The sequence below is a fragment of the Muntiacus reevesi genome, chromosome 2 (assembly GCF_963930625.1).
Source record: "Muntiacus reevesi chromosome 2, mMunRee1.1, whole genome shotgun sequence".
NCBI classification, from domain to species: Eukaryota; Metazoa; Chordata; class Mammalia; order Artiodactyla; family Cervidae; genus Muntiacus; species Muntiacus reevesi.
The window spans coordinates 64,226,452-64,243,263 of record NC_089250.1 but is presented as its reverse complement, the minus strand read 5'-3'; the positions used below and the strand labels follow the sequence as shown (position 1 = coordinate 64,243,263).

Below are 16,812 nucleotides of genomic sequence, written 5' to 3'. Positions count from 1 at the left end.
TGCCTGCTTTTGGTGGTAATCCAATACCTTCAGGAAGTTCAGTTCAGTTCCGTTTAGTTGCGCAGTCGTGTCCGACTCTTTGCGACCCCATGGACTGTGCCAGGCCTCCCTGTCCATCGCCAACTCCCAGAGTTTACTCAAACTCATGTCCATTGAGTCAGTGATGCCAGCCAATCATCTCATCCTCTGTCGTTCCCCCTTCTCCAGCTTTCAAACTTTCCCAGCATCAGGGTCTTTTCAAATGAGTCAGCTCTTCGCATCAGGTGGTCAAAGTATTGGAGTTTCAGCTTCAGCATCAGACCTTCTGTCACACGAGTGTATGCTCCTTGGTTCTTTGTCTCGTCACAACAAAAATTTGGAGTGACGGACATTAAAGCCCCTTCGCGGGTCACAGCTCTCGGAGGACAGACAATGTTATAGCTCTCAGGTCTCGAACGGACTGTGTTATAGCTCTTAAATAAATCAGTGTTAAGCTCAGTGTTACAGCTCTATTTATTTAGATAATAGCAGGAAAATTCATCTTTGAGGCATGAGGGCATGTTGATCCAAAGACGCGAAGAGATCGCCCCATCGCAAGGGGGAGAGAGAGAGAGCTTTGGCTCCTCTTTTATATGTTTTTCTGTCCCTGGGCCTGTCTTATGTAAATTGGGCCTAGGCAGGAGCGTTGTTTGTTTTACCTGAGGTTCTCACTCCGGTCCTCGGACCTTCCTTTGTTCTATTTTTGCGGGTTTTCCCTTCCATGTGTTTTAGCCACCACCATTTTGGACTCCTTTTCCCTATTCTAACTACCTAACACTTCCAATGAACATTCAGGACTGATTTGCTTTAGGATAGACTGGTTGGGTCTCCTTGTCCAAGAGTCTTTTCCAACACCATAGTTCAAAAGCATCGATTCTTTGGGGCTCAGCTTTCTTTATAGTCCAACTTGTTGCAGGAAGGGGGACCCCTCCAAGGGCCCGAAACTGGGCTCTTGTCCAACACTCAGAAATGAATTGTTCGGGGAGACACATGTGCTGACAAAGCAAGAGATTTTATTAGGAAAGGTCACCTGGGTGGAGAGCAGGAGGGTAAGGGAGCCCGGGAGAACAGCTCTGCCACATGGCTCACAGTCTCGGGTTTTATGGTGATGGGATTAGTTTCCGGGTTGTCCTTAGCCAATCATTCTGACTCAGAGTCCTTCCTGGTGGTGCACACCTTGTTCAGTCAAGATGGATGCCAGAGAGAAGGATTCTGGGAGGTGGTCAGACCTGTAGTGTCTCCTTTTAACCTTTCCTGAACTCTTCCGGTTAGTGGTGGCTTATTAGTTCCGTGTTCCTTAACAGGACCTCCTGTCGTAAAACAACTCATGCAAATGGTTACTATGGTGCCTGGCCAGGGTGGGCGGTTTCAATCAGTGTGGTTCCCCTAACAAACTCTCACATCCATACATGACTACTGGAAAAACTATAGCTTTGACTGGACGGACCTTTGTTGACTAAGTAATGTGTCTGCTTTTTAATATGCTGTCTAGGTTGGTCAGGAAGTTATCCAGAGTTAATAGTTGTTTTCCAGCAGGGTCAATTTAAATAGGATCTACTTAGCCATTCCCAAGTCTTTTTCTTTAAATATTTTGCCTTTCACCTGTAAGTCCTTACCTCATGGGAACTTATTTCTCTGCATATGCATGGTAGAAATCTGATTTCTTTTTTAATATAGATAATTATTTATTGAATTGTCCCACTGATCTGCACTCAAATGCTCTACATTGTCCCCACTGATTCTATAATACCAACCCCAACATTTTTTGAACTTTATGTATATGATGAATCTTCCTGGATTCTATTCCATTCCACACATTCATAGTTGTCACTACTTTATAGGAAGTCTTGATAGTTGGTAGGACAGCTGTCCACACCTTGTTCTTTTATTAGGTATCTTTGGCCTTTTGTTCTTCTATTATAAATGTTGTAATTTTCTCCATAAAGATTTTATACATCTTTTGTTGTGTTTACTCCTAAGTTGCATATAATTTTAGTCATTATTGTCTGTGCTATCTTTGTGAAACTTAAAGTTTTCTGTGTGTATAAATTTTTTTCTGATCCATTTTAAAGTATATTGTAGGAATGCTCCTTTAATCCTATATTCATCAGTGAGTATTTCCTAAAAATAAGAACATTCTCTTACATAACCTCAGTACATTTATCAAAATCAGGAAATTAATATTGATACAATACTATTATCTAACTTACAGACTTTCAGATTTCATCAGCTATCCATAGAAAAGCGGGAAGAAAACCTTTTTTGGTCCTGAATCATCCATACGTTACACTTAGTTGTCATTTCTTATTAAGTTTCTTTTGATCTACAACAAATCTTCAATCCTGTCTTTCAAGGCCTTGTCATCTTTTGAAGTATACAAGCAAATTATTTTGTGGAATGTTCCTCAATTTGAGTTTTGGTTTTCGGTTTTCTCATACTGTCAGACTATCTATTTTTGGCAAAATGCCACATAGTGACCTTAGTGTGTTCCATCAGAGGCACATGAAGTCTAAAGCCATTGCTGGTAGTATTAACTGAAATCACTTGATTAAGGCAATGACTGCCAAATTTCCCCACTAGAACTTACTCTTTTTCCTCTATATAATTAGTATGTACCTTGATTCAGTTAAAAATAAAAAATATATATAGGACCATTCTGGGTTGTGTTTTCATCTTTCTTGAGTTTGTTTTTGCTAAGAACTATGATGATATGTCTTCCCTGGTGGCTCAGAGGTTAAAGCATCTGCCTCCAATGTGGGAGACCTGGGTTCGATCCCTGGGTCAGGAAGATCCCCTGGAGAAGGAAATGGCAACCCACTCCAGTATTCTTGCCTGGAGAGTCCCATGGACGGAGGAGCCTGGTAGGCTACAGTTCACGGGTCGCAAAGAGTCGGACACGACTGAGTAACTTCACTTTATGATAGGACAGTTCTTAGCAAAGATCTGTCCTATTACAGTCCTTAGAAAAACAAAGGCCCTCCGGGGGGCCATTTGATCGTTATAACAATTACAAATGAGTGACCAGAGACAATGAGTAAAATGAGTCTATAGTTTGAGATTCCAGCCCAGATCTTGACTTCAGATCTCTGGAATACCCGCCACCTTTTTTTTTTTTTTTTTTGCTTCCAAGTCTGGAATTACCCCTTTTCACCACTAGATGGAAATGCTAATAGAACTTGTAGCTTCACAAATTCCAAAGCTGACGATACTATAGAACTAAATTTTATAGTAATATTCATTAAAATGGTATTCTACTGCGAATTTCCTGGCAGTCCAGTGATTAGGACTTGGCACTTGCACTGCCAGGGCCTGTGTTTGATCTCTGGTCAGATAACTAAGATTCTGCAAACCATGAAGCTCACCAAAAACAAACAAACAAAAAGGTATTCTATCCTTATAATCTGGTAATATTCAGTTGTGCTCTAAAATACATATGTATTATAAATGATTATATCTCATTAAATATATTTAAGAAATAATGATGCACCTGGATTGTAAAGTTTTGTAGACTGGTAAAATATAGACAAATTTGACAGATTTTTAAAAATATCTGTAAGACTGTAGTTGAAAAAATAGATCATTAACATGCATTAGAACTTTATCTCTGAATTACCAGGGAGCCAAGAGTAATTTGAATAATCAGGGGTCCCTGATGGACTAGAGTCTGTAACAGACCATACTGCTGACTTTTCCTAGCATGAACAGGGCTCAGTTATGATGTTTGAGCACCTCATCAATTCTAACGGGCTACAAGATGTCATGAAACACTATGGTCTCATCCCTGAAGAAGATATTTTGTTTATCAAGGAACAAATTACAGGACCACCTGCATCACCCATCAAAGATTCTTCAAAGGTTAGTTTGTATACAATCTGATTTGAACTGACTGGTTCTTTTCATCAAGTCTTTTCTTGGTTCCTTCAGATCTTTATTTGAAGAGGTAACATTTTGCTATTTTAGGAGACTAAATGATAAAATATGTGATACATTTCTTCTGTTTAGTTGGAAAAAAAAAGGCTTATATAGTTCTTCCAGCTCTTAACTGAGTTCTTTAGAAGTTATCCCCCCAATTAAAATACACATATTAATATTTTTAATGAATATGTATGCAGAATTTTATATATAAGCCTAAAGTAACTTAGTTCTGAAGTAGGTGTCTTATTTATCTATTAAAATTAACATTTGGATTATTTAGATATGTGAAGACCTAGAAAAAAGTTGAATTAGTTCAAAGGGAAGTATGATTTTTTTCCTTTTTGATCTTTTTTCTTTTAATTAGGAAAAAGAACTTCCCTTTGTGTTTTTTAGTCTTTTTTCCTTAAAATACACAAATCTACTTGTAAGGTATAAGATAAATAGGAGGATTTTATAGCAAATATCCTATTTCCAAAAACAGAGTTCCTAGGAATTCCTTGGCACTCCAGTGGTTGGGACTCTGGCGCTTTCACTGCTGAGGGCCCAGATTCCATCCCTGGTTGGGGAACTAGGATCCCCAGGATCACTCAGCGCAGCCAGAAAGAAAAAAAACAGAGCTCCAAGAATTTTCACTCCTGAATTTAAGCATTTGAATATAAGGAACATTCTTCCTAGTTTATAAATAGATCTTAATATTTTTTAAAATCTTTTAAACCAAGAAAACAAGAAAGCCTGTTGGTTATCTAAGTGAAATAGACTTAGGATCCTTCCAAAAGCACTAGGTTTAGTATTAACAGGATATCACACTTTAGCATTTCTAGCATTTCTTTCCCTTTTCTACTAATTTGGGAATTAAGTGAAGGATAAAAGAGTAGAACCTTCTCACTTACCTAACCTTCCCATTCAAATATCTGTTTATAATTTTCAGGTTAATATACTTGCTTTGCTTATAAATAGATTTATCTCCTGTTCTATAACTTTCAGTGGGTTTTCTTCTCTTCCAGTGGCTTTATAAAGGGCGTCCTAAAGAAAAAAGCTTCCTTTATGAGATAGTGGCCAATAAAAGAAATGGCATTGATGTGGACAAATGGGATTATTTTGCCAGGTATGCACTGAACAGTTCAGAAAAATTGATTAAAAATCTTGTATACTTTAAATTGCAGAGAAGTGCATTTTTACAGAAATCAAGATGTTATTTTTGTATACTATATCACTTAGACAACTGTGTTTCATTTGCTGTAATCAGTTTTTAAAAGTCAGATGGAAAAAGCAACTGAAGTCCTAGAAAATAGAAATGTAATTTTAAACTATCCAATAAAGCTGGAGGAGGAAGGGGGAAAAAAATCTTGTATACATAAAATAGATACAATTTTTATTGAAGTAAATAAGCAAGCAAAATAAAACCCGTATATAACTTTAGTAGGTTTCATTTGCTGAAAAATTTCATCTCTCTGCTTGGGAATCTCTCCAGGGACTGCCATCATCTTGGAATCCAAAATAACTTTGATTACAAGCGCTTTATTAAGTTTGCCCGTGTCTGTGAAGTAGATAATATGAAGCATATTTGTACTAGAGAAAAGGTAAGCTATGTCAGAGGACAACAAGGAAGGTGTGATTCTTAGCCTGAAGTCTAGAAATAGCCTTTCAATAATTTGGAAAAATCACTACCTGGTAAATTGTCTATCTCTTTACTTCATGCTTAGCGTTTGTAAGTATTTTAAAGCTCTTTTCACTTCTGTATGGTCTATTGTCTACAGTAGACATTTACTGAGTCTTGTTCTCAGCACTGTTTTAAATGGTTTAGAGGATTAACCCAATCTTCACAATCATGTAAGACTGATACTATTATTTTCCCATTTAACAGATAAGCAAATTGAAGCACAAAGAAGGCATACAGTTAATGGCAGAACTGGAGTTTCATTCCAGGAAGTTTGGCTTGAGTCTTGTCCTTAATCACTATATTGTGTGTTTCATGGTAGTTATAATCCTATAATCATTAGTTCCCTGCTAGTTTAGTCATATTACTAAAGAATATATCAGTACTATACTATACAAAGTCTTTCTTTTGAGAATGAAGACTAGAAGAATAATAATACCTAATTTCTAGAATTATTGGGAAATTTAAAAAATATATTTAAGATGCCTAAAACAGACTGCATCACAGAGTTACGATGCTCAGTAGATTTTGGTTTACTAAGAATAAAAGTTGCAGATTAGTAGTATTATGAGTCTTCCTTGCTCTTTCTTGGGAGTCTCAGGGGGTTTGATGAATTTTACCTGTGTCCAGTCTTCTTTTATGCCACCATCCCTTTTTCTTGACTTATATGCTTGTCTACTAACAAGGGAACCTAATCTGATCTCACCTTAATGTTTGTTTCACCTCTTTCTGCAGGAGGTTGGAAACTTGTATGACATGTTCTATACACGCAACTGTTTGCACCGCAGAGCTTATCAACACAAAGTTGGCAACATCATTGATACAATGTAAGAAATTTGATTGTTATTTCCCTATAAAATTTTTTATGATGTTTTACTAGAGTAGCATACTTGGGTCAAGTTGAGATTTCTAAATAAATTCAAGTAAAGTTTAAGTGAACAAATCGAAAATGGTTCCCTTAAGCAAAACAAAAACTAGCATAAAATGAATTTAGAGGTGAGGAGGTGAATGTTAAAGAGGACAGACTCAAGCAGAAGAGGGGGTTTAGGCTAGGCAGGAAGGGGACACCCTAGGATGGCTTAAATCTACACACAGGTAGTCACTTAGGTACCAGATATTAATCATCAAGGTGAGAAATGAGATGTGGATAATTGACGCTCTGAAATTAATGACAAAATTGAATTTTGAAGATTAATGTCTCTCCCTACCCTGTCAATTATCAGCATTTGTAGAAAACAATAAAACCTACAGGAATTTTGGGCTTTCCTTGTAGCTCAGTCAGTGAAGAATCTGCCTGCAATGCAGGATATCCACATTCAGTTCCTGTGTCAGGAAGATCCTCTAGAGAAGGAAATGGCAACCCACTCCAGTATTCTTGCCTGGAGAATCCCATGGACAGAGGAGCCTGGCAGGCAACAGTCCCTGGGGTTGCAAGAGTCAGACACAGCTGAGTGACTAAACCACCACTACAGGAATTTTACTTCTCCCTGATCCAGTCAGAACCAAAGCAGAAAAGTACAACCAGGTCTCTAAGTGACTCAGAGACCCTGTGAGGAATTTCCAAAAGTGGGGTATGAGTCAAGTTACTTCTGTGACCCTAAAATAGTTTTAAATGGATCTCTTTTAAGCTTTTACTGTTTTTCATGTTTACATTTGTGTTAAGAAAATTTACTTTTCTACTTTTTTCTTCACCTTTTGTCATGAACGGACTAGTTTGAATCCTTTCTCCTATTTGTATAACTGTTATTTTGGTAAGAGGTTTTTTTGGTTTGTTTGTTTTCAATGCAGAGACTCAGATCTAGGAACAAAGTCTGGTACTACTTCTTCCTAACTTGACTAAATGAAAATTACTTAATTTCTATGTCTATATAATTGAGGCTGATTACACCTGTGTTACTGATAGAAAGATTAAATAAATGATGTATCTAAAGCTTTGTAGTAATGCCTAGAGCACAGTAAATATGATAGTCCACAAATCATTGTGGACTTACTTAGCATGGTTGAGATGCAATTGTCTTTTTTTTTTAATTGTAAGTTGCAGGTGTACAATATAGTGATTCACAGTTTTTAAAGATTATATTCCATTATAGCTATTATAAAATATTGACTACATTCCCCATTGTATGGTGTATCTTTGTAGCTTATTTTATACCTAGTAGTTTATACCTCTTACTTCCTCACCTGCCCCCCTTCCCTCTGCCTACTGATCACCACTAGTTTGTTCTCCATGAGTCTGAGAAGCAATTGCCTTTAGAACATTGTGTCTCAAGATTTTGTTTCCTTTTTTTTAAATTTTTTTATATAAGATTTTGTTTCTTAAAAGTAGAGAGGTTTCCTAAATTTTATACAAAGCATAAAGCAAATATTCAGATTTACTCATAAACATAAATGTTTATAAAATGATCTTTAGGATTACAGATGCCTTCCTCAAAGCAGATCCTTACATAGAGATAATAGGTTCTGGAGGAGAAAAGTATTGCATTTCTACAGCAATTGATGACATGGAAGCCTTCACTAAGCTGACAGGTAAGAAGTAGAAGGTAACATAGATGGTCCATCTCAGAAACCATGTAAACTTTCCCTGGATTGCAGATGGGTTATTTTCCAAACATTCCAATGTATTGTATACTACTGGATTTGAGTTTCATCTCTGCTTTGCACTCACAAGGTAACCTTGATAAAGTGATTTAACCTCTCTGAACCTTGTTTCCTCATCTGTAGAGTGGGAGTAATGATACTGAGCGTGTGGTTTAGTTAGGACGCTACACTGAAGCACATAGCACTTGGAACAGTACTTGGCACACAAGTGCTGTGCTGTGCTTAGTTGCTCAGTCTTGTCGGACTCTTTGTGGCCCCATGGACTGTAGCCTGCCAGGTTCCTCTGTCCACGGCGATTCTCCAGGCAGGAATACTAGAGTGGGTTGCCATGCCCTCCTCCAGAGGCTCTTCCCAACCCAGGGATTAAACCCAGGTCTCCGATATTCCAGGCAGATTCTTTACTGACTGATCCACCAGGGAAGTCCAAGAATACTGGAGGGGGTAGCCTATGCCTTCTCCAAGGGATCTTCCTGACCCAGGAGTCTAACTGGGGTCTCCTGCATTGCAGGTGGATTCTTTACCAGCTGAGCTACCAGGGTAGCCTAAGTGCTCAATATTAATTATTTTTAACTTCTAATACAATTGGGCTTCCCTGGTGGCTCAGCTGGTAAAGAATCCTCCTGCAATGTGGGAGATCTGGGTTTGATCCCTGGGTTGGGAAGATCCCCTGAAGAAGGGACCAGCTACCCACTCCTGTATTCTGGCCTGCAGAATTCCGTGGTCTGTATAGTCCATGGGGACGCAGAGTGGGACATGACTGAGCAACTTACACTTTTATAATACATAATTACACCTTCATAATACCAGACCAGTACCAAAAAGCTGACTTGCCCATTTAACATAATTTTCATTGCAAAACAGGATGCCAAAGACATTTCTGTGCAGTTCGGCAGAAACAAACTCTGCAACTTAGGGTGGGAAGAAAGAGGGGTGAGGTGTCACAACTGATTCTTTAATGTGGGTAAGATCAGTAAAGCAAAAGATAAAAACCAAACAGTATATACCAGTTAAGAGTTCTTAGTTGCACGTCCTGAAACTGACTCTGCTTAACTAAAAACAAAGTGATAGAATCAGTGAGAAGGCTGGAGTTTCTGAAATGAGAGAATGGCAGAAGCTGAGTGGCCTCACACACAACCAAGATCAGCTTCCTGTTCCATCACTGCTAAATTTCTTTTATACATGGTGTAGGCAGTTATATGGGCTTCCTTGGTGGCTCAGATGGTAAAGAATCTGCCTGCAATGCAGGAGACCTGGGTTCAATCCCTAGGTTGGGAAGATACCCTCAAGAAGGGAATGGCTACCCACTCCAGTATTCTTGCCTGGAGAATTCCATGGACAGAGGAGCCTAGTGGGCTACAGTCTATGGGATGGAGAGGAGTCAGACATCACTGAGCAACTAACACTTTGACCTTCAGGCAATTAATAGAGTCCCCATTACACTTGTAACTTTTTGGGTACTTTCCAATCATACCTAAACTACAGGTTAGAAGTGAAATGGTGATTCTGTGTATCAAATGTCTGTACACTGAGAATACTGTGTCCATCAATATTTACAGTTTATAATGTGACAAGTGAGTTTACTTTTTTCTTGTTAATTCATCTGGGTTGGATTGATGACAAAGTTACTTATAGGGGATAATGTATTTGAATTGTTTCTGTGTTTTGTTTTAATAATACCTTAGTAGGTACACTAGTTTTCCATTGCTATGTGGCTGGAAATGGAAAAAAGATTATAAGAGAATTTAAGCAACCTGCAGATAGTTATTTTTAAACTTTTCTCATATTGAAGCAAATGATGCTGTATTTTTAAAAATCATCTTCAGTCTTCCTGAGAGACCAATCCTAACCATTTATCCTATAACAGTATGTTACATTTAAATTATCTTTTCAGTTTAAAACAAAAATGAATTTTGGATTTTATACACTTTTGGGTCAACTGACAAACTGTCAAATATTGTACATCTTAATGAGGTCATAACTGCACGTGACTGTATGTAGCTCTTGCTCACCATGAACACGGTGACTAGAACACTGAAACTGGCTTTTACCCTGTTCAGTGAGATGAATTCACTGATCACTTGCTTGGATACTGTCACAATGCCAAAAATCCCAAAAAAGAAATTAGGTCACATTTTTATGCTTTAACTGTCAGAATATAGGAGAATAAGCATACTGCCTTTCCACTTTAGTCATTTGAGCCAGGAATCATCTTACTTTTCTTGCGTGTTATTTTGAGCAGTCATATGATCCTTATTGTCCTTAATAACAACACAACCTTGAAGGAATAGGATCATGTGAGCCTTCCTTTCTTTTGTTGCAATTCTAAAAGCAACTCATCTTTATTTTGAAAATCTTCTTATTTTTAAATTTTTTAGAATTTTTTTTCATGTTTTAGGGACAAGTGTTGAAAATATACAGCAATGTTAAAAGAATTTTACAGTTAAAACCTATAAATAGAACCTAAATTCTACCATTTACCAGACTTGCTTTATCATATATTTATTCCTTACCATCCCTCTATCCATTTATTAATCTATCTAAAGCTTGATATATTTGAAAGTAAATTTCAGACATCAGTATACCCTCATTCTTGCAGCATGCAGATTAACTAAAGTTCAGTAACTGTTATAGATTTTTTTCTTTTTATGCAAAATTACATGCAATTAGTATGTTTATAAAAATTGTAAGGTTAACATTTGCTGGACAAATGCAGGACACAGAACATTATCTTCTCCTTAGAAAGTTCCTTTATGCTCCATCCCAGTCAATACCTGTTCCCACCTCATCTCTAGAAGCAACCACTATTACCTGTCCTAGAGTTTTATATCAGTGGAATCATACAGTATATATTCTTCTGTGTAAGGCTTCTTTCACTTAGCATTGAGATTTATCCAGACTGCATGTATCAGTAATTCATTCCCTTTTATTGCTGAGTAGTAGTCCATTGTATGAATATGCCACTGTTTCTTATTCTGTTCTCTCTGCTTCCTAAATTCCTATTTCTGATGGATGTTTCAGCTTATCTGGATGCAACTATCGTAAGCATTGCAAATGTTACGACCACTGTCTTAGGTAGTCATTTTCTTACCTTGGTCTTTATTCTGCAATATTCCTAAGCAATAGATGGACCTTATCCCTTCCTTTCCTCCCCTTGCAAGACCTTACCCTCAAATCCCTTAATTAAATTGGGGCCTTAGAATGTTAAATTCAAAAGAACCTTAGAGATTATCTACTTAAAGCTCCTCAGATGAGGAAACTAAGGCCAAATGAAGGAAAGCAACTTATCCTAATAAATGGCAAACTTGAGCTCAAATCAAGTCTTCTGACTCCCACGTTGAATGTTGTTTACACTCTTTTAAGTGATACTTTAATCATTAAGTTTAATAGACAAGCAGCTTCCCTTTACTTTTGTACATGACTACTTTCTGAAAACATGTATGTGGAACAAATAGAACTCTCATACATGGCCAATGGGAATGTGGATGGTACAGCCACTTGGAAAAAGTTGAGCATTTTCTTTTTTTTTTGAGCATTTTCTTTTAAACATATATGTATCCTGTGACCCGTTAATCCCTCTTCTGTCCACTCAGCCAATGAAAACTTCAGTCCACCCCAAAACCTGTACCTGGTAGAAGAAGATGAAAGGCATAAGAAGAGTATCAGTCAGATTCTTTGAGGTTCGAAGGAAGAAGGAATTACATCTCTGATTTGGATGCACTGGGGAAGGTTTCATAATAAGGCACTTTTTGAGATGAACCTCAGAAATTAGATAGGCATTCAGGAAGTGAGATTCTGTCATGGGGGAAAGCATTTCCCTAATTTAGCTGGGAATAGGGTAGATTAAAGCATGGGTTAGAAAAGTGTGGTCTTATTATATTAAAATTGTTTTGTTTTTCAAACTGAGTATAATATGTAAAGAAATAATGAAAACCAGACTTCCCTGGTGGTTCAGTGGTTAAGAATCCTCCTGCCAGTGTAGGGGCCACAGGTTCCATACCTGGTCCGGCAGGATTCTCCGTGCTGTGGGGCAACTAAGTCCATGCGCCACAGCTATTGAAGCCCATGGGCGTTAGAGCCCTTGCTCTGCAACAAGAGAAGCCACCACAGGAGAAGCCCGAACACCACAGCTAGAGAGTATCCCCTACTCGCCGCAACTAGAGAAAGCCCGTGCACAGCAAAAAAGACCCAGCACAGTGAAAAATAAATAAAATGAACATGTTTTTTTAAAATGTTTTTTAAAAACATTACTGAGAGGGTAAGGAATCTGTTAACCATGGATTAAGAGGGAAGAACATACATATACATGTAGGTGACATGAATGACATAGGCTGCTAATATTTTGCCAAGAAAGGGCATTTTAATAAAATTCACTTTGCAAAATGCAATGGTTGATTCAATCAAGGATAATGAATGAATGCTAAACCATTGGTTGAAAACTTACTGGGATAATCAGAGCCTCTGAAAATATCACCTTGCAGAAAGATTCATTTATAACAGAGAAAAACCTGGGGATTATTGCCCTAACCAACTTTTGGAACTTGTTAACAAAGCCAATTATGTGACACATGATGTGATGCACTGAGCCAAGCTCTTGTAGTGCTCTTAGATGTTATAACGCTTGTATAATGTTCTTCCTAAGTGTTTTCCTTGAATGTAGTGGTGAAGAAACAGCAAACAAGTTCAGTCTGGACATTTTACAAAATGACTACGTGAACTTTTCTAAATTGTCAACATCATGAAAGAAGTTGGAATTACCTAGTTCTAGATGGGAGGAGCCTAGAAAACAACAACTAATGTCATCCGTAATCCTTGATTGGTATCTCCATCCAGCAACAAAAATTTGTAAATTGCATTATTGCAACAATTAAACAAATTCAAGTACAGATTGTATGTTAGATATCTTTATATCATTGTTAAATTTCTTGACATGATTGTGATTAAGTTAGAGAATGTTCTTGTTCTTGGGAGGTATATGCTTAAATATTTAGGAGTCAAGGGTCTTGATGTCTGTAAGTTTCAAATGTTTCCTCAAAAATTTATATGTGCACACATACAGAGAGCGTTTGCATCTGTCAAAACAAAACAGTTTATAAATTTTGGTGAAGCGTATTTTATTTTGAAATTTCTGAAATAAAAAGTTTGAAGAAAAAGGAAAGAAGGAAATTAAGCTGCCTTCTATCATCATGGAATGAAACCTTTAAAAACTTTTTTTTTTTGACTGTGCCTTTCTTTGCAGGATCTTAGTCCCCCTACCCAAGCCCCAGCAGTGAAAGTACTGAGTCCTAACTACTGTACCTTCAGGGAACTCCCTTAAAAACTTTTTATTAAGGAAATTTACATCACTTAGCTTCATGATTCAGCTGCAATAATTAGCATGACAGTTTTATTTCATCCCTTCACCCCATCAGACCCTGGGCCATTTTGAAGCAGATCTCAGACATAATTTTGTAATTCTTTAAGTTTCATTCTCTTTTAAAAAAAAAGAAAAAAGCAATAAACTAATATACCCTTTTGTACCCCAAACTCTGTCTCAAGTCATCATCTCCGTGCAGTCTTATCTCATCTCTCCCCTTTCCCACTCATTAGGTTATCCTGAAACAAATCCAAGACACTGATTGGGGCACTTTTTACAAAAGTTTTTTCACATCTTTATAATCATAGTGTATCTACATTTGTAAACCTCTGCTTGAAATCATTGCAGAAGTACAGCAATGTATGAGTCTCTTTAAATCTTGGGGGTTTTTTTTTGGTTTTTTTGTTTATTTTTTATTTTTTATTTTAATATAACTGAAATTTCATCAAATTGGCAGATAACATTTTTCTGGAGATCTTACACTCCACTGATCCCAGATTGGATGCTGCACGAACAATTTTAAAGAAAATTGAATCCCGTAATCTATACAAGTATGTGGGTGAGACTCAGCCCAAGAAACAAAGAATTCAAAAGGTAAGTTGAAAAGTCCTCTGTCCCCACAACAGGAAACCATTCCCATCACAATACCACAGCTGTATTCTAAGCCCTTTATATTAATATGTTCTCATTGAATCTTCACATCAGTCTCTTGAGACCTATCTTGCAGACAGACTGAAGCTTGGGAAAGATTAAATAACTTGCCTACAGAAGCACACTAAGTGAGCTAGGATTCAAAGTCAAGCCTTATTTATTCCAAACCTTTACTTTCTCAACTCAGAAGTGAGAAGGGGCCTCAAATTTTGACTAGATCCAAAGACCAGAAAATGAATGTAATGGAAAAGGGGCCTCATAATAAGGCCTCTGCATGAGCTTCTTTGAGAGTTTAAGGACCTGCTTTTTAACTACTTCCTTCTTTCACAGTTTATCACTTTCTCCCAGACAGTGCTTGCCTGCCTTCGTTAGTTCAGTCATTAGTTCTCTCTCCTGCTTGTTGAAGGGTCTTATCTTTGTCAAAAAACCTGTAACACAAGCTATACTGATAACCACACCCTGCTTCACAATACTTCCTTAGGTCACATTTTACTTGTTCTTGTTTTACTAATAGGTTAATGCCTCATTTCTTTCAATGTGAAATTCTGTTATGAAAATCACACTATTGTGATTTGATTAAAAGGTAGCATGGGTATAATTTGTTAGGGAAATCTCTATCTACGTTTCTTGGTAAAGTGCCATTTTTAGAGAAGAACCCTGTTCGTGGCACAAACACTGTCAACTGAGTTCTAACATGAGGAGCCTTGTCTTTTCCAGGAAGACTACAAACACCTTCCGAAAGAGGTCGCCAGTGCTAAACCTAGTGATGTACAGCTAGAAGCTGAACTGAAGGCTGAAGACTTGATAGTGGATGTAAGTAGTTAGCTCAATAACATGCTACGAAAAGAATTTATTTAAGGTAAAGCATCACTACCACCCCTGTTATAACAGTAGTACCTGGTCATTATAGAAAATCTGGAAAATACAGAAAAAAGATGGATAGAAGAGAATCACCTATGATATCACAGAAGAAACTAACATTAGGCAGATTTTTAAAATGACAGCCAACTCCAGTATTCTTGCCTGGGAATTCCGTGGACAGAGGGGTCTGGCAGGCTGGGCTAACAGTCCATGGGGTCGCAAAAGAGTCAGGCACAACTGGGGGACTAAACAGCAATGAACAAAATTTTCTTTGACATATTTTTATGTCAATATTGTCAATATTTTTATGTAATTGTGGTCATGTTATTAATAGACCATTGTATATAGTGATTTTTGAATGTTTTCTTGATCAAAAAAGTAATTGTTGTTGTTCAGTTGCTCAGTCGTGACCCCATGAACTGCAGCATGCCAGGCTTCCCCGTCCTTCCCTATCTCCCAGGGCTTGCTCAAACTCACGTCCATTGAGTTGGTGATGCAATCCAACCATCTTGTCTTCTGTTGTCCCCTTCTCCTCCTGCCTTCAGTCTTTCCCAGCATCAGGGCCTTTTCTAATGAGTGGGCTCTTCACATCAGGGGGTCCACTGGAGAACGGAATGGCAAACCACTTCAGCATTCTTGCCTTAAGAACTGTATGAACAGTATGAAAAGGCAAAAAGATATGACACTGAAAATTGAACTCCCCAGGTTGGTAGGTGCCCAATATGCTACTGGGGAAGAGTAGAGATATAACTTCAGAAGGAATAAGAGGCTTAGTCAAAGTGGAAACAACGCCCAGTTATGGATGTGTCTGGTGGTGAAAGTAAAGCCTGATGCTGTAAAGAACAATATTGCATAGGAACGTGGAATGTTAGGTCCATGAATCAAAGCAAATCGAAAGTGGTCAAACAGGAGATGACAAGAGTGAACATCGGCATTTTAGAAATCAGTGGACTAAAATGGATGAATTTAATTCAGAGGACCATTATATCTACTACTGTGGGCAAGAATCCCTTAGAAGAAATGGAGTAGTCCTCATAGTCAACAAAAGAGTTCGAAAAGCAGTACTTGGGTGCAATCTCAAAAACAACAGAATGATCTCAGTTTGTTTCCAAGGCAAACCATTCAGTTTTACAGTAATGCCCCAACCATTAATGCCAAAGAAGCTGAATTTGAACAGTTCTATGAAGATCTACAAGACCTTCTAGAACTAACACCAGAAAAAGATGTCCTTTTCATCATAGGGGACTGGAATGCAAAAATAGGAAGATACCTGGGGTAATAGGCAGTTTGGTTTTGGAGTACAAAATGAAGCAGGGCAAAGGCTAACAGAGTTTTGCCAAGAGAACACACCGGTCATAGCAAACACCCTCTACCAATAACATAAGAGATGACTCTACACATGAACATTACCAGACGGTCAATACCCAGATCAGATTGATTATACTCTTTGCAGCCGAAGATGGAGAAGCTCTATACGATCAGCAAAAACAAGACCAGGAGCTGACTGTGGCTCAGATCATGCACTTATTGCAAAATTCAGATTTCAACTGAATAAAGTAGGGAAAACCACTAGGCCAAGGTATGTAAAAAAAAAAAAAGTAATACATACCAATAGTTTTTTTTTAATAGCACACACACACAAAGGAAAAAGTTAAGACTTTTTGACTCCTATTTTCATAGAGAATGTAGTGTCTTATATTCTATGAGAATGCCGAATGACTTTCTAACATTTTCTTCTGTTCTCTCATAAGAAATTCTT

The 16,812-nt window shown here is 37.6% G+C and overlaps 2 protein-coding genes across 7 annotated transcripts in view; one reads left to right on the top strand and one right to left on the bottom strand.

The window, feature by feature from the left end:
* TLDC2 (TBC/LysM-associated domain containing 2) overlaps positions 1-16,812 on the bottom strand; it is a 59,688-nt gene that overhangs the window by 19,757 nt on the left and 23,119 nt on the right. The window contains exons 7-8 of one of the 5 annotated variants that reach the window (XR_010661479.1): positions 15,531-15,655; positions 13,138-13,257 (exon numbers count right to left, since the gene is read on the bottom strand). The exons of 1 other annotated variant lie outside the window; for it this stretch is intronic. Coding sequence is in view for 2 of the 4 variants with exons in the window: in XM_065921958.1 (XP_065778030.1) it covers positions 15,595-15,655 (61 nt within the window). In the remaining 2 variants the exon portion in view is untranslated. Of the gene's footprint in view, positions 1-13,137; positions 13,258-15,027; positions 15,656-15,679; positions 15,702-16,812 lie in introns of those variants that run through there. 3 more of the 5 variants (XR_010661478.1, XM_065921958.1, XM_065921961.1) reach the window with 3 other exon arrangements.
* Positions 1-16,812, top strand: part of SAMHD1 (SAM and HD domain containing deoxynucleoside triphosphate triphosphohydrolase 1) — a 65,084-nt gene that overhangs the window by 28,282 nt on the left and 19,990 nt on the right. For both annotated transcript variants that reach the window (XM_065921953.1, XM_065921952.1), the window contains exons 7-13: positions 3,715-3,873; positions 4,938-5,038; positions 5,405-5,513; positions 6,326-6,417; positions 8,001-8,116; positions 13,999-14,135; positions 14,910-15,005. In XM_065921953.1, the coding sequence (XP_065778025.1) occupies positions 3,715-3,873; positions 4,938-5,038; positions 5,405-5,513; positions 6,326-6,417; positions 8,001-8,116; positions 13,999-14,135; positions 14,910-15,005 (810 nt within the window). The remainder of the gene's footprint in view (positions 1-3,714; positions 3,874-4,937; positions 5,039-5,404; positions 5,514-6,325; positions 6,418-8,000; positions 8,117-13,998; positions 14,136-14,909; positions 15,006-16,812) is intronic.